Source organism: Cotesia typhae, unplaced genomic scaffold, assembly GCF_013202065.1.
Source record: "Cotesia typhae breed Kobodo isofemale line unplaced genomic scaffold, CoteBio_Ctyphae contig_123, whole genome shotgun sequence".
Taxonomy (NCBI): Eukaryota; Metazoa; Arthropoda; class Insecta; order Hymenoptera; family Braconidae; genus Cotesia; species Cotesia typhae.
Genome location: NW_027423715.1, coordinates 3846019 through 3864781, shown reverse-complemented (window position 1 = coordinate 3864781; position 18763 = coordinate 3846019). Strand labels below are relative to the sequence as shown.

The 18763-nt window shown below is 36.4% G+C and overlaps 1 protein-coding gene across 4 annotated transcripts in view; it reads right to left on the bottom strand.

The window, feature by feature from the left end:
* The window catches only part of LOC141533567 (protein groucho-like), a 57766-nt gene extending 51273 nt beyond the window's left edge, over positions 1 to 6493 (bottom strand). For 2 of the 4 annotated variants that reach the window (XM_074252545.1, XM_074252555.1), the window contains exons 1-2: positions 6354 to 6493; positions 5624 to 6145 (exon numbers count right to left, since the gene is read on the bottom strand). In XM_074252545.1, the coding sequence (XP_074108646.1) occupies positions 5624 to 5686 (63 nt within the window). In that variant the 5' untranslated portion in view covers positions 5687 to 6145; positions 6354 to 6493. The other 2 variants (XM_074252569.1, XM_074252562.1) reach the window with 2 other exon arrangements.
* Positions 6494 to 18763: the final 12270 nt, after the last annotated feature.

Here is an 18763-nt window from a genome sequence, read left to right as displayed (position 1 = left end):
TTAATAGTTTGTATGTACTTAAAACATTTTTTTAGCCGGGTTTGAGCTTTGATGTTATGTCGAATAAGAAGAAGTATGCCCAGAAGAACGTTCTGCTCAAGACGTAGAACAAGCTTTAAAGTTTAAAGATTGTTGGTTGTGTGCCAACATATGCAAAACTACTGAGAAGTAATTCACATACGGCTCACTGCCTTTCCCTTCTTTTTCTGTTTCTCTTATTTATATTATTTATTTATTTATGAATATTCCTTTCTTCTCTTTTCTTTTATTTTCGCCGGACGGTTTTGTTTTCTTCTTACAAAGACGAGAGGTTATATTAATATTTAATATTTAATATTGTTATACTCCTGTCTAAATAGTATTCTTGCTAATGTATTCATTCATTTATTTATTTAGAAAAAAAAAAAAAAAACATTTACATCTTTTAACATTCTTAACTTCTTAAATATTAATATTTAATGTCAAAGGTTCAAAAAATTTTTTTTCTAATTGTCAATTTTTTAAAATAAAAATTTATTTTTGTCCTTCTCACTAAATAAATTCCAGCAAACAAACATTATTAGTTAATTTTAATCAGAACAGAAGTAAAGCGTAGAGCCGAACTTGAAATTCGACAGTAAAAACTACTCAACTCTGGTGTTGTCTGTTCAAGTTTGTTAAATGAGTAAGTAGTGAAAGAGGTATACGCTTTTGGAGGTAGGACAGAAGACTCTATACCGCGGGATCGAGTCAAATATTTGAACTAGTTATTTTTTATCCCGAGTCTACTCCTTTTTCCGAGTTAGCTTTGGTTTTGTTTATTTTATTTTGGAGTATTTTTTTATTCCTTTTAACATATAACATATAACATATACAGTATCCATGGCGACGCGAGTTCGAATGCCGGGCAGCAGGAAGTACCAACGACAACGAACATCTGGCAAATATTTGCAGCAGGACGCTGGGATGATGAAAGGGAATGAAAAAAAAAGAGATGGGAAGCTATTGAGATGGTATATTCGTCATACGTGTGATATGCTGGCCATGTGTTGGATGAGCCAACGAATTTCAGGGATACGCCAGACGAAGAACAAGGACGAAACTAGTCTGTTAAAAATCCGTGAGTGTCATCCACCTTTTCAAACAGCTAAAGCGAACTAACACTACACCGACACAACCCAGTCTCAAACGTGATCGTACTGACAATTTTTATAAAATTCCCGTATCTATACTGTTTTTTTATCACGTTTTCGCTTCGCCGTTACGATTTCGTGGCATTATTTTTACCTAGTCATACATTTTATTTACATTTTATTACTTTTTTGTTTATTTACTTTTTCATGCATATTTCTTTTTATTTTATTAAAAAATAAAATGAAAAAAAAAAAAAAAAAAAAAAACTTTAACTTTTTATTGACAAAAACTAAGCGGTTAATTTTTTTAATGGCTGGCAATAAAGTGAAATGTTTAAAAAAAAAAAAAAAAAATAAAGTGAGTTTAAAAATAAGTAAAGTGATAAATCGTGTGATGAGTACACAGAAGGATTGTAAGCAGAAACAGAGCGCAAGTAGATGTAGATCCAGAGGGAAGAAGCGAAAGACAAGAGGATGGAGGAATAAGGATAAGGAGTTACTCTCGTTACTGTATTATATCACATGTGAGAGAGTTAATCCGGATCACGAGGCAGCTGAGTAGTCTCTACTCCGGCTTACATTAACTCGTGTATTAAATTCAACATACTCTCCATGTGTATATGTTAATACATACATAAATTTATACACATTTAATGCCCTACAGTATGTATATATATTAAAAGTGAATAAGTTCTTAGAGAAGTTGAGTAGAGAAATTGTTTAGGCCTCCAAGACACGACAGACTGCCAGCCCTAATGCCAATTAGTGCCATTCCAACGTCTCCGACATTTCCAACATCCAACATCTCCAACTCACCATCCAATCCAATCCACCACAGCCTCAACTTTCCTCTATTTATTTTTTTTTTTTTTACTTTTATTATTTACTCCCTTTATTCCCTCTTTATTTATTTTCATTACTCGGCAGTAGTATACGTCTTTTTCAGGAAACCACCGGAAAATAAAAATAATAATTAAAGACCAAAAATAAAAATAAAAATAAATACTGGCGTTGTTCTTGAAGACCAAAAACCAAAAGTTTACGGAGCTGTTAGTCATAATTATCGTGTGGCATACAAAAACACATACACATATTATCTATATATAGATACATTACTTTTAAGTAAAAGACCTCAAGTTTATTTTTTGCTATTGATATTTTTTATCGTTATTTAATTTTGTTACAAAAATATTTATAGACTCTCTACATACTGGATATATATATATATATATTTAAGCCCGCTTTACTTATTTATATACATTGTGCATCGTATACATCATTGATATAATAAATAAATAAATAAATAAAAATAAAAACTAGCAACGAGGTTTTTGGAGCACTTAAACAATGACTAACAAACTCGGGCATTAAAGAATAAAAAATTGATGAATGAGTTAAAAAAACTAACCTGCAAAACTTTATTCATTAATAATTGTATATTATTTACCGCAGAGCGGCTCTACATGACAATTAGGCGATTGATTTTTTTTCACGAATAATATTTAATGTTAAAGTTGGATAATAAAGTAATAAAGATTTTGCTTGGAGCAGCATATATTCAAGGAAAGTTAAGTAAAGGCAATAGACCGCTCAATAAAGCTTTTGTCTACAGCCGCTGCACATTAATGACAAAAAAGCTTTACACTATATAATAGTTATATAGTATGTACTCGCCCTTTATAGTCAATATGTCTGCAGTCTGTACAGAGACTATATTTATTGTACATAGATATTGACAGTGGCAGTAGATGTTAAAGGCAAGGTTCAGTTTCATTCTTTTATCTTTTACTTAAAAGCTTTAAAACTTGCTAACGAGCCATGAAAATTCCCAACCGAGGAATTTTAAATTTAAAATCCGTGTTAATTATACACAGCTGTAATAAATCTTGAAGAATTGAACAATGTCATTGAGGAGGACTGGGGAGGGGGGGGGGACTTAACGACTAGACCGAGCCGAAAAGAATTTAAACTTTAATGCGGATTTTCGATGAAATTAAGTCTGGAATTTGTTTTCGGCGCAATAATGCCTGGAGAAAAGAAAAGAAAGACCACCGAGAAGAAATAGAAAGAAATACAGAGACATAGTAATATAAAATGTCAACGTCAGTGTGTATAGAAGTTGCTACAGCGTATAGAGGACAGAGTATATATCCTATAGAGCAATAAGAGATTGGGGAAAGCTGAAGAAGGGAATAGAGCCCCTATAGTCGGTAGTGGACCAATTTACGACACCCTCAGGCTCGAGTAATACGTTTCAAGGCTCGAGGGTCGTTTCTGGGCATTGTTGTCCGCTCTTGGGATTATTTTCACGGGGATAAGGGATTCATTTCCCCTCACTTCTTATTCCCGTCCTTATCCTCGTCCTCCTCCTTCAGCAAGTTAAGTCTGTGTTATGTGTGTGTGTGTATACTCTGGCAAAATAGATTCGTCTCAACTTCCTTTCCTTCTGTATTCTGTCCGCTGGATGCTAGATGGGAGGAGTGTACAGTATAGACTCGCCTATATCTATACCATTACATTTGAGAAATGAAATGAAAGATAGTACTGAAGCAGACATTTAGTTTAGCTCTGTAACTTGTCCCTTTTCAGTTTACTCGGTATCCTATTGTACGGTTGATCTATTTTTCCAAAGTCCTCGTCTCATCGTTCGAAATACTCTCTTTATAATATATATTTCAAGCTTATAGAAAATAGCTTACACTTACACAGAGTTATATATTCGTCTGAGGTTTTATTTTTATTGTTACTTTAAAATAAATATTTTACAACCTTTACTTGATAAATATTTTCATTTAAAAAACTAACAAGCTAAAAATATATTTATATATTTTTTGAGTCACTGGCAAAAAGTGAACTTCCTCAATAAATAATATTTACACTAGCGTTAAGTATACCGTTGATTTATAACGTAATATAAGTTTGGCGTCAGTAATTTGAGGATAAGATTTCGTCTACCGGATGTATGACGTGTTGATAGCCAGAGTTTCGTATTTATAAGGGGAAGGGAAAAATAAGCCGAATAGAAAGAAAAGCAAAAACTGCTGCATAATGTCATGGGATCGTTTCGCAGCGTCGAGGGACATTAGAGACATTGAATCTGAAAATGACAATGTCCGACAATGGTTAATGTACAGAGTAAGAGCATCAGCCCCGACTAAATTCACCACAAAAAGACGAAGAAAGATTAAGTGAAAAGAGATAAGTGAGACCCTCGTAAGTTTCCCCTAATTTCAGCCGAGGGTTAATTCCGGGATTGCGTGTAGGGCAGTTTAAGTAGGTGTACGGATATTAGATGCCCATTACCAAACAACCATTACTCTAGCACGGGTCAACTCTCCTCTCTCTGTTAATGCAACTTGGAGAATCTTCTCCTTCTACAATATCCGTAGCTGAAATTCTCTCTCTTTTTGTTTAGTTTCTGTTTCATTCAATTCGTATTCGGTTTATTTAGTAGCAAAAGCGTGAAACGGTCCCCTACCCTTACCCTACCTATACCCTGCTTGTCGACAAACTTGAGTCTGTTAACTTGAGACTGTAGACTGTTGTTATCCCTCAGCTAATTTTCCCCTCGCTTAAATGTAAATATTTACACTTTTAATCGGCTAGTTTAGACTCTGCCTGACATCATATAACGTACAACGTGTTTAATGTGCGGTACAAATATATTATGTCCTCTACAATATTATAACATATATACGCAGCTGACTTTTTTAAATTTGCTCAATGATATACGATACACTCTTTAAACATTTATTTTTATTCCTCCTATCTGAGTCGTTTTACTCGCAATAATGTGGAAATTCTTGTTTAATTTTTTAATAAAAAAAAAAAAAAAAAAAAAAAAAAAAATAAAATATTAAACTCGGGTGTTGAAAGATTGATCGGTAAATTAAAAGTTAATTTATAGCAGATATAATTTTATAAATTAGGAGTTTAAATTTAAATTACTTATTTTATTAAGTTAAATAAAATTTTAGGGAAATAAAACGAGACTGTCGAGGGCGGATCAGTAATTACAGTGAGTATATTAAGTAAATAAATAAATACATAAATACGCGGGGAAGTTAATGGCCGAGGGCCCACGCACGTGTCATGCACGTATCTCGAATCTAGTGGCGGTGGCTACCGAAAGGGGGCTGCAAGAGGGAGAGGAAGGGTAGGGGTAACACGTGTGTGTGCTCAAAGTGCGCTGTACACGTCAAAGTGAGAATCATTGAGATAATGTGTGCGTACAAGAGACCCGGCCGAGTAGAAACACGTGTCCAGAACCCAGTACGGTCATTATTACATATATATATATATATATATATATATATATATATATATATATATATGTATAGTACGGGCACTTCATTGAGTCTCCCTCTCTCCATATGCTATAAATTATCTTCAAATAATTACAAATTTATAATAAAAATTATATTGACATAAATCAGCAGAAAATTTTTCAATTTTTTGGATTAATTGACAAATAATTAAATTTTTTTTTTTTAATGAACAAATAATCTTACCGGATGTCGCGCGGCTGCTGCTGCAGCCACAGCAGCGGCATTCATTCCAGCACTTGGATACATCTCCTGTTGTTTTAATTCCGCTTCAGTATTTGTTTAAAAAAATAATAATAGATCCTTATGCACTGGAGAATATTGTCATGTCTTGCATGACCACTCACAGTATAATGATAATAATAAAATAATTATAAACCAATCACTTGCAATGAAAATAAAAATAAAAATTAAAAAATCGTATTTAAATTGAAAAATCCCGCCAGCACTGCACTTGAGTTTAAATCCTGCGCCATTTAAAGCTCATCCGTCGTAATGTTTGAAAAACTTTTCGGAGTGACGGATAACCGGATATTAGAGCGGGAAATTCTGGCTAAGTGTACAGCAAGGCAACAATGTCTGTTGGTAATGCAGATCCGAGGGATCGTAGTTTAAACGTGCGAGAAAGAGACGGTGAGTGACGCTTAATGTGACTTCATAAAACGTGCTCTGAACTCACTGCTCCAAAATTACCCTCTTATTAATTCACTAAAATAATAATTTTTATTTAAAATTTAAATCAATAATAAATAATTGATGTTAATATTTATTTTATGTCAACGATAAATTATAATTTATAAAATAATATTATATATATATATATATATATATATATATATATATATATATATATATATATATATATATTAATATAAATGAATATTAACACACTGATTAATTAAAATTTTTAATTTACCGAGGTGACAAACACTTGACTTTATTCTTCGGCCGTAACTATTATTAATTAAAGTACCGTAATAATAACAGTAGCGCAGTATTTATTAATAACGAAGAGGAACGCAAAACAGCAATCCAGCCTCGACAAAAGCCTAGAAGCGACTGACTACTACGAATTGGAGGGGATGCGAGTCCCCTCTGCCGGTTAAGTGGGGAGTAGTGGGGGAGACCGAGAATTTACCCCTCTACAGACACGTCATGAGTATATCTTACCCACTCACACTCGCACTTACACTTACACTCGTAAATGTCAATGTAATGCCTTCTGCGCTTAGCTGGTGGTATGAGTTGAAATAAACGAAAACGATTCAACAAAAGCTTGCGTGTATTAAATAAAAGACCCAGTTGAGAGTTTAGAGTTGAGTTTGTATAAAATTATATTATTCAAGACTATTGGTATTACTCGGATGTGAATAGGAGTTATTAACGGTGCGATAGCTTACTCCTTAACAATTATTCCGATTAGTTACATGTTACATGAATGACCCGTCTGGTCTAGTCGGAACTCCAAACACGGAAAATCACAACACGCCAGTCTAATTCAACCCTGATAAGCCTAGAAGACGTTATACTTTATACTGCATCTACTCCAAATAAAACTATTATTTTTTTTTTTGCAATCCATCTATTGTTATAGTTGCTTTACGTGACTAATTTATTTTACTGGAATTACCAGTGTTACAGTGTAAGTTTTATTTAACTGACCAGTAAAATTATAAGCTCCAAATTAATGAAAAATAATTTTTTGCTTAAAAATTTTCCTCTCAAATCAAGTTAATTTTTTTTATCAGTGTAAGAGGATATTTTTTACAGCGCTACAACGAATATATTGAACGTAAACGCCGGTATTTTATAAATAGAATGTATAGTTAACGAGTAAAGAGAGAGAGAGAGAGAGAGAGAGAGAGAGAGAGAATCTTATAGAGGGGAGTTATCAGTTGAACAAATCTGTTTGTACGGGTCTAACGGCGATGAGTGGATAACTTGATAATGTTCCAATCGTAAGTTACATGTTATTCGAATTGTTGCCCATAATACTCGACTATTTATTCATCAATCGAACTCTCGACACTACACACAAATACACACACGTGCTTATTATGAATGAGAGAGTGTGTGAGTAGATGATAGTTTTATTCAGTTAGCTTTCCACATTAGAAACATAGTTGGCTTCTTGTTTATTATGCGTTTCACCTATTTAGAAGTAATTATACTCCATATTTATATTTATGTTTGTTTAACGATCGAATAGTTGGATCTGGCGGAATGGAGCCGAATAAAACAGATCAATATGCCGTTCAGAAACAGTGATAACGATTATTATTAACGATTTGGTAGAATAGACACCGCGGAATTTTTATGACCGGTGTTACCAGTACAGCACAAAAATAAAGCTCTGTACAATAATAATAATAATAATAACAACAGCGATGATGATGATGATGATGATAAATAAATTGACGCGTGCTTCCAGGGGGTATGTACGGATGGATATACTTTGTGTGAGCGCGCTGGATGCGGTCGTGCGAAACGAGAATCACCATTCGGCATGCAAGTGGAAACAGACGGTACGCAGAGTGAGTGCGATGATAAAGGGGTGAAAGGGGGCTAAAGAGAGTAACATACGCCCGGGTATTATATTAGCCGGCCGAACGGGCATCGAGCAAACAAATTCAAACCTTTTTTATTTTTTTATATTTAAACTCCAACAGTATTTTTAAATTTTATTTCAACAAAAATGGCCGTCACCAGTGTGACACCCATGTTTTTTTTTATTATTTTTTTACGCGTCTCTACTCTCAACTCGTGATTTTCCTATACACTTTTCACACTACTTCCATTAAATCTACGGTCTGCAGGCATGTGAGTGTGAAGATGAACGTAAATGTAAATGTAAATGCATCAGTAGAAGACATCTATAGAACGTCTGGTGCAAAACGGTATTTCTATTTGTATTAGTGTAGGTACCATTACTTTTAGCATCAACATTCACCGGGAGCATCGCTACTACTACCACAAATATGGCGCCTGGCATCGCAGTTTTTCCGTGGCCTCATGCTGACGACATACAACAGCGACTCGGCCTCAAAATGTTATGTAGAAAGATATGGCTAAAGAGATGCACATTGCTTTATACTCTATACTATCAACAGCCGCCAGTAACAAACCAGTGTACGTAAAGTGGTATTTCTATTATATGTATATATAGATATATTTTAGACCAAGATAGAGAAGTCGAGTACAATATAGTAGCTGAAAGTGAGAAAAAACTAGGGAGATAAAGCGAGGGAGGAAAAGAGAGAAGATGAGAGCTTGCTGGTAGTTCCCAGTATGTGTCTCTACTCTGTTTTATGACCCATGTCTGTATATGTACTCTCTATTAATGGATGTAAGTGTATTTTTCCATCTATATGTGTACTTTGACGTAGACAGAGACTTACTGTACGATATAATACGATACTCACTGTGATTGTAGTGTGGGTATTAGTACAAATGTGAGAATGTGAGTGTAAGTGTGAGTGGTTCCTATCCTCTGGTACACTGCGTGAATATCACGCTGGCACACAAGCCCAACCAGTTTCCTATACTTGATTGCCGCTATCGTCTGTCGTAGCCATAAACCAAGTCCGCACGGATTACCAGCGCCTTCCTCGAATCCCCACCGGCGGAAGAAACTCTTGTCCAATCGACGAGCCGAACGAACTACTACTTAGCAGTAGTACACTCAACGCTTGGTCTCGACGAATCGAGCGCTCTGGCGGGCCAATAGAAGCTTGCTCAAACTCAGACAGTTGGCTGTTGAGTCCGCACGGACTCCAGGCGGTTACAGTGCCCTACGGAATGAAGGTGCTACGCGAAGCCGCAGCGAAACATGAAAAATAGTAGTATAGGGGGCTACACGGTAAAAAACACGGACCTACCGAGCCAGAGTGAGAGAGAGAGAGTGATCAGGTTGTATGGTACACTGCTGTATCTAGCCGTCGCCATGGGTGCAGTTGTATGATGCTTTATGAAGATTCCTGTTTAGTTGGTATGGAAGCGCAGTAACAACTGCAAAGTGCAAGCGAGATAGTTTCGGGAATCGAGCTGCGGAATATCCGGCGAACCGAGACAGCGGATGGAAAGTGAAGAGCTTTTCATGGATTGAGAATTTAGAATTCAGGAGACTAGACCTAAATCCTTCGTATTATATTATATATAGCAAGTATATATGTAAGAGGATGATGAGAATAGAAAAGTAACATAGCGGATAGCGAATAACGAATAACAAAACGTCGATCCCATTACCCATAACCCAGTGATGTTTTTATATCTCGTTTGTCTTGTTGTCTTGTGTATGATTTTTTGTTCTTCTCGGTCATATAAGGTTTATTGAAGTTTATCTCCCTCGGTGGCTGGGAATTGAAAACTCCTTTCAACCCTTAATCCTACGGCGGATTAGAAAATCCCATTGTCATGGTTCGCGGAAACCAAGCTCCGTCTTTAGTTGCACACGACAGCGGAACAGCCGAGACAGGATGAAGGATACCCTGCTGTAAATTGTACCACATTCGCATCCATATCTGAATATATATATATATATATATATATATATATATATATATATATATATATATATATATATATATATAGCCTATACACTGGTGTACTCAAGAAATATAGATATATAAATGCGGGTATTATAAAGCATAGAATTCAGTGGAGGGTGAAGAGGAGGGAGGAAGATATCTGAGTGCGATTACCAACTGAAAGAGACACATATTTACTCCCACGTCGAGTTGTTGAGATTCCAAAACGATTGGACGCGGGAGTGCAAATCTACTCTTTCCACTTGGCTTCCTTTTTATTATTTACCCACCTTGTTTTTCTTCCCCTCTCTCTTTCCCCTCGACTCCGTCCTTTTTGTTACCATTATCATTATCATTATCATAATCATAATACTTGTTATTATATGTTTTATCCTTTTTAAGCATTATCTTTTATTCTTTTTGCCCGTCCATCCGCGAGGTTTATTACGAAGCGTGCTCTTTTTCCGGTCCTTTTATCATCATCACCGGAGAAGAAGTAGACGCTCCCTATATTATATATAGTACATAATATAATACCAGTCGAAGATGTAGAAGATGAGTAGTCAAGGTTGGATTTAGCTCCAAAATATTCTTTTTTACTTTTCCTCTTGTTGGATAAAAGTAGTAGTAGTAGTAGTAGTAGTAGTAGTAGTAGTCTGTAAACCTTTTATACTTTTATCTTAAGTCTTATCTTTATCTCAAGTCTTTCGTCTATTATTTGCAACATACCGTCGAGGATGAGGGTGCTGCGGGTACTGTGGAATTAAATTGGTGAATGCGGGCTACATAGTATGTACATAACATATTTGTACCTTAAAGAAACTAAACTGAGTAGAGACGCCAGTAAGTAAAGTATGAGTTATATATATTATTATCTTAGAAAGAGAAGTAGTGAATGTATGTACGGAGGTTTTAAGTGCAAGTGCAAGTGCAAAAGCACTATAGACAGTATTAAGTCTAGCGAGGTAGAATGTAAAGTCCAAAGGATAGTAATACAGACTCGGTAAAAGGATTAAGTGAGAAGAGTGTTAGCGAAGCTGTTGGTTTTGGTTGGTCGGCTGTGGTTATGCAGAGCCACCGCCATCGTCGCCACAGCCGGTTTGCGTGTTCGCTGGATACCATTAATATATAGGTGTCCTTTGCTACTGCTATACACTATCCGCTATCCGCTGTTGGATGCTCACTGATCGAGTAGAGTTCAGTTGAGTTGAGTTGAGTTGAGTTGAGTTGAGTTGAGTCAAGTTGAGGAGGACAGAGGAGAAAATACGCTACTGTATAAGCTACAAGAGGAATACAGCAGTAAGGGTGGTAGTGGTGACGAAAAAGAGGACAGATGGAGATAAAGACAGAGAGGAAGGGAGGAAAATGGGAGCAAGTGATGGCGCGCGCAAGCTTAAAAGCTGTCGAGTAAGAAAAGAATATTTTGGCGAGGGGTGAGCTTACTGTGGAAGAAGCGAGACGGCAGGTGGATATGCTGGATACTGGATACTGGGTACTCGATGTAGTGATGGTGGATCGGGTAAGAGGAGCAACAGAGAGGTGGTAAAGAGCAGTCCTGCTGGGGAAGGGAAACGGGATAAACCTCCAGCACCAGCAGAAACAGAAGCAGAAGCACCGAGAAGGAGTGATAGAGGGTGAAAGAGGGAGAAAAGCTGTTAACGTTTTGAAAGGAGGGAACGAGACGGAGAATCAGTGAACCAGTCAGTGTGGTTCGTGCGGGTAACCACACCGATGCTCTCAACCCACGGCGACTACATCACCGACCACACGGGAATTCACGAGAGCTCCTCGGCTACTTCCGGGCAAAGTACAAAGCGACGAGCCATTCTTTTATTATTTACTTTTTTACGCTTTCTTATTTTTTATTTCAACCTTTTTATTATTATTATTATTATTATTATTATTATTATTATTATTATTATTATTATTATTGTTTTTATTATTATGTACACGCGGTCTATTTATTTTTTTTTTTTTTTACCTTTTTACCTTTTTACCTTTTTACCTTTTTTTTTGGGGTTTCTTTGAATTCGCAGGCGACCTCAAATGGCTGCGGCTTTGATTAAAATATTTTTCCTTTTATATTTTTTATACTAGAACCCAGATAAGCTTAACATGTGCCATTGCGCACTGTGTTTATTTTTCACGCAAATAATAACTATTTTATTTGCTTTAGAAAATTACAGCAAACTATTATGTACAATATACAGTAAATATAAATTGGGTAGGAGAATTGGTTGAAATCTCAAGCAGTAAATCGTAAACGCAGTTTATAATAATTTAACTGAATAACGGCTGACGAATTTTGATCCGTTTGCCGAATGAATGTTTGCATGTAGACACAGTCTTAGGTATGCTTATCGAGCGCGAATGCTGGATACCATGTATAAATACTACTTGGGTGTATGTAAAATATGTAGTTGATATATGCATACAAAGTAAGAGAGTATGAGAGTATGAGAACATATTACATATTAAATGTAGAGTGAGTTCTCAGAGAGATTGACGAGTTTGTTGCATCCATACCCAGAGGCAAATATTCCTTAGTGGGAATGGGAATGGGAATGGAGCTTGTTTAGAGCCCATGATACATATAATACAGTTGACAAGCATGTATTCATTAACTAGACATGCTCTAATGCTAATACCAACTCTATGCTATCAACTCTCACCTAGGGCATACGATACGGGATAGGATGTACCAATACACCCACGCTTGTATACCTTGCCAGCCAGCATTAGATAGAGCCCAAACACAGACTGTTCAGAAAGAACCCTATACGGCCTGATACATACAATGTAACGGAGATTTAACGAATCGATTGTCTAGTTTCGTTATTGCTCGACACTTGAGATATTGTTCCATTGTCGTGGCCCTGTTCGCACAACAAATATCAAATTTCTCTTCTATACCCGGTTCCCTACAATATAACACAATCTGAAAACCCACAAAAGTTACCTTTTATTTAGTTTTTTTCCTTCAACGCTCATTCCACTGTGACTTAGTATAGGGTCTCGGTTTGGCTCTGAAGATACTCACGCCTCCAACAGAATATGTTTTTCAAAACGTGAAAAAATTCTATTATGGAGAACAGGGGGACAAATTTATAAATAACTTTGTAGATATCGCGTGTTTAGTTCTTTTCTGTTATTGTGTATATGTGTACGCTCATACTTTGTAAGGTGTATTGGGTAACTGAATAAATATAATATAATAATAATAAAAAAAGGTCGGTGATGCTTGCCGAGAAACGAGAAACGAGAAAACGAGAAAACGAGAACCGAGAGCGAGAAACCTTACAATTTAAACTTTTTGAGTAGAGCGTTGCGGTGAAAATAACCTGACGAATATCGAGTATAAAATTACTGGTATTGACGTTTTAAAGTTTTATCGGTTTTCGTTTAGTTTATTTCTGTTTGGTTCGCCGGTGATAAATCTCAAAATCGCTTGTAAAATTTCATTTACGATAAACTATTTATGTTACCTGTAAATAGACCTATAAATTCTAAGAAATCAAGTCTTTACACTTAACAGTATACTATTTTTGTAAAACATCGTGTTTTTTAGATTCGAGGAAATTTATTTAGTTTTATTGAACATCTTCAAGGTTCATCAAAGATTTTTTTCTCGTTCAACACACATGTTTTTTTTTAACAAGTAAATTTTTTACAACCAATGACACAAATTAGTTATTTACACGATAGAATATGTATAATACAACTATTTCAATAAAAGGCTCTTCTTCTGGGCCTTTCCAATGAATAGTTAACAATATCGTTGACGTAGCGGCATACCTGCAGCCTCGGTTTGTCCGAAAAATGCCAAATATTCAAATAAAGAACATCTGTTTGGATATTTATTTGTCAATAACCTCCAGGCCTTGAAATTAAAATTTTCCAAGGTCCAGAAATGTAAATTTAAAGTTTTTTTTTTTTTTTTTTTTTTTTTTTTTTTTTTTCAAGTAAATTACTTTAAAACTTAAAGCTTCTGCTACAAATTAGTTCTGGTGATTGTAATTCAAGTTAGGCGTCAAGACAAATTCTCCTCGGGATGTAGGATCGTTGTCACGCTCTTGAGACTATCGAAACGCTCATAATCATAAGAGTCTCTCTGTTTTAGTTGTATTAACAAAAGTTATCTCTGTTAGTCCATTTAACCCAACATAACCCGTCTCTTTTGCTCCTCATCTCTAACATACACCGAGTAATTATATATATAGCTCCTTTTCAGTAACAAGCCGACACACGTAACGGGTATGGAGCAAGAGAGAGAGAGAGAGAGAGAGAGAGAGAGAGAGAGAGATAAAAGTAGCTTGGCGTGTCGTCTTCTTGCCAGGGTTAATACCGGTAGTGCAGGTGCCGCCTCTCGGCGTTGCTCGTTCACAGAATTAACACGGTGTACGATTTATGGATCCCTCGGTTGAGTTCATCCAGTCCCAGAGTAGAGCCAGTCTCAGTACCAGCGGTATAGTCGCCAATAAGACGTGAATGTCTTGTGTCTACACGTATATAAACCCGGGGGGTTCTTTCAAGCAAAACAAGTAAAGACACTAGCCAACCAGCCAACCAGCCAGCTTTAATATCAACTCGACTCTTTTCTCTTTTCGATACTTATACGTACGTGCATGCTTTACTTAAACTCTTTTTGCTTGAAGTTTGGAGTGGGTCTTTACTTATAACCGCTGACATGCAAGCACACTCGACTCGTTACTCTTTTTATTATTCATGAACGGATTAATTAATGAGACAGTGTCCGCTCGCGAGGAACGAGGAGTATGAATAATCTCGATCCTCATTTAATACATAAAAAGTATCTGCTGGTGAAATCTGATTTTAAAAAACTTACTGCTCCAAGCTCGAGCTCGATGGAAGCAGACCAATACAGAAAATAATGTTGATCATTATTCAATCATGTGTACAAACTCGTTGCTTGTTAATCTAGATTGAAAATTAGTCCAGACTATATACACACACACTTTAATACACATACGAGTTGCACCTGATATATACCTGATGGGCTATCTGCCAGGCCTGAGGAACGTTAATAAGCTGTTCAACAACTCGTTTATCTACTTTTTCATCGATTATTCACTTCAATAACATTTTTTAGTATTTTCTTAATTATCTATCGGAGATATCTTTGCTCTGGTGATCGATAATCTGTTCGAATCAATTACTACCTGTTACTATTTCTGTTCAATACAATATAAACTCCAATTTCGTCATCTACACATTTTTTTTTACTTATAAATTTATTTTTTTATTTTTTTTTTTTTCAGCTCTCAGAAAAGAGGGTGACAAATTGAGATGATCCGAATTGTCAGTTGAGCTCTTCTATCTGTATAATATCCACTATTTGTGGAGAAGGAGCAGAACGACCCTCGTCTAAGCAGCAGCTCGGGGCTCCAGGCAACAATATACAAGTAAGTAGTGACACTGTATATTATTAGGGTAAGGGTCTGCACAGTACAGTGTACACGCATATGTATTAGAGAATTGAGTGTGTAAAACAGTGAGGGTCAAGGGAACAAGATTGGGTGGATTTCGGGTCGAGCTGTCGAGCGGGCGTCATGCTGCTTGGACTCCTGGGGACTACCGTGAAGCGCTAATGGAATTACTCACCCCTACGGCACTTTTTAACGCTCGATTTCAGTGTACTGGCTCTTCTCTCGTTTCTTCTCCTTCTAACTTTAATTCTAGCATGTACCATCTACCATCCAGCATACCTAACTGTACAGCGCTCCCTTGTGTTGTCCTATTATTCTGTTTTCGTGAGATGAACCGTACCAGTCACCCTGTTAGTTACAGAGACCATCGCCACCCTCAACGCCTGTTACACTCTTTCGTCACGCCGGGGGTCCAAACTCTCCGCAGATGGCTTTCCTCCCTCATCCTATACAACCTACAAAATACAAAGTAGTGTAAATACTTTCTCAAACTAGAAACCGGCTCGTAAATTTCAGTAACCACCAAACTGCTGAAAAACTATTGATTTTCAGATGAGAATGAAATTTTAAATTCCAAGGCGTGGAACTAGTACGGCAAATAATAATAATAATAATAATAATAATAATAATAATAATAATAATAATAATAATAATAATAATAATAATAATAATAATAATAAAAATAATAATAATAATAATAATAATAATAATAATAATAATAATAATAATAATAATAATAATAATAATAATAATAATAATAATAAGATGGAGCTCAGGCTGGGCCCTCGGAGAATCGTACTCCGGGGATAACCCTCCTGAGCATTTAATACCAAAATAATAATAATAATAGAGGTAGAAAAATAAAAAAGAAAATTTTAACATAGACTAAAACCAGACTAGATCAGATATAAATCTGGGCATTGTGCCCCGTACAATTATGAAAGCAAGCCCTTAAATAAATAAATCCGTGTCGGGAAGTGAGTCCGGAGCGGATGGATTCCTGCACGCCAGATTAGACAATATTTTTTTTCGCTTTATCCTCTTTCGTTATATTATTAATCCGGACTAGACGCTTTTTAGTCTCTTGTGTTTCCCATGTGAAGAGTTTGTATATTAAGTTTTATCTCCCAGCAGACACGTGTGAGCTCCCTTCTTATTTTATATGTATCTCCCGTACGGATGCTGCATTAGCGTCTTGAGTCTTGTTTGGTCCCTGGGGGAGCGAAGAGCAGAAATAATCGGCAGCAAAAGTCCAAACACGACCCTTTTTAATCGGAGTAAACTTTCGCGCAGCAAAGTCAGGTCAGCTGGTCTGCTCTCTGGTCATAGCAAAAGCAAAACTCTTACAAATAGTACATACTCTTATTTAGCCAAGTGTATACACGGTGAGCGTATACATGTATTAAGTCCTTTAGCTCGACTCATTCTTTGTCTCTATTTGCACAAAAGCTCGCTCTTTGTGACCCTCTTGTGTTTAACAGTGTACCGAGCTCTCATCCCTCAGAGCAGCGCAGAGCAGCGCAGAGCAAAGGGTATATTGTTTTTCCCGGGTCGCATTCTCTTCCGCTCCCTTTACTTATTTTCTCAGTTCCTCATCTCGCTGTTGTACACAACATTGTAATTTTCGGGATGTATCCTTTTTGCAACCTTTTGACTCGAGGTTCTCTAGTTTATATACCACTTTACCAGCAGCCAGCTTCAAGAAGACTTAATAAATTGTCTTTACAAAACAATTTAAATAACCGGGCACTCATTTCACTATTTATTCTTTTATTCATTTATAATCAACCTCGACAATGTGCTCTCCCTTTTGGAAGTAATTATAAAAATCGTTAAAACGCTATATATTTTTTATTAGAGATAACATATGGTCCTCGGAATTTTTTTCTATCCGAAATATTAAAGAGCTGAATAATGTTTTCGTCGAAGAAAAAAAAACAAACATGTGTTATGTGAAATCTCTGTTTTATAACACGACTTTATCTTTGGACACTCAAAGCTTAGACATTTACAGCAGACGACCATTAATTTTAAAAACTTTTATTATATCAATTTTCAGTGGAGAGTCGCTTTCAGCACTTGGAAAAAAAAAAAAAAAACCGATAAAATATTGTCAGTAGTAGTAGTGTATATTTTTATCTCCAATCTGTCATTTTTCTGCAACCAGAGTTGGTGAGTAGTCCCGATGGAACAAAAACGACAGTAACGTAAATAAATAAAATGAGAAAAAAAATAAAAAGAAAAGGCAAACCGCATCTTCCTGGTCGAGCTGGAGATTAAGTACCGCGATAGGGCATTAAGATTTCGAGATTCACCTTGGTCTGACGTTTTTGCGAGATATGTAGGTAGTTTAACGAGAAATAAAGTGACCCGATAACGATATATCCGATCGGCACGTACGATATAATCGAAATTCCAGGCTCTTCTCGGCAATACCGGGTCTTACGTGTCTCGGAGCTTGTCTGAGCCTCCTATCAACCATCATCGTGTCGTTAAGTTTATATACACCGGCATTTAATTAGATGGCTCTCTTTCCTCCATCTTGAGAAGAGTTGGCTACAGACTACGACCGTTATTGCGCCCTCTGTTTCTTCCCCCACTCTTTATCTCAAAGTGTGTACACCAGTTCGAACGCTAAAGTTCGCAGCGTCCTCGCGAGAGGTCGTCTTGTGAATAAGAGCCCGACTCTTCTGTTCTTTTCTCGATGCGTCTCATTCTTATTATTTCTCATTCCCTTAACCGACGCGGTACAACTGGTGGTTTATTCGCAAGCCCATAATGCCTGTACGATCTTCTCTTCTCTTCTGTTAACTTCTTCTGTTGGGTTTACCTCGTCTGCAACCGCAGCAAGTCGAAACAGCGAATTACTGCGATTTGAAATTCAATTCCTTGCGGGCGAAGCCCTGGACTACTAATTACATATAGCGCTGTGCGGTAAATACAACCTTTACCAACCTTGTATATTTGTATCTCTGATGGGTATATATTGTATTAATACACACACTGGCACTCAAACACCCACATTTACATTTACATTTACATTTACATTTATATTTACATAGAGAATACATAAATATATTTATGTGTACACGTGTACACTGGCATTAAGCCTCGATATCCGTTGTAGTCTGTAGTCTGTAGTCTGTAGCCGTGTGGTATCTGTTGTATTTTGTGGACTGGGAACTGGGAACTGGGAACCCTTTGGGCTTTGCTCACGCGATCTTATACATTACGTTATTAGTTAAACCGTCTTTAACCATTTTGAAACGTCACTGAAATGAGTACACATTGAGACTTTATACTACTTCGAATACATCTACCTTCATACCACATAATACCCGCACAGTTACCTT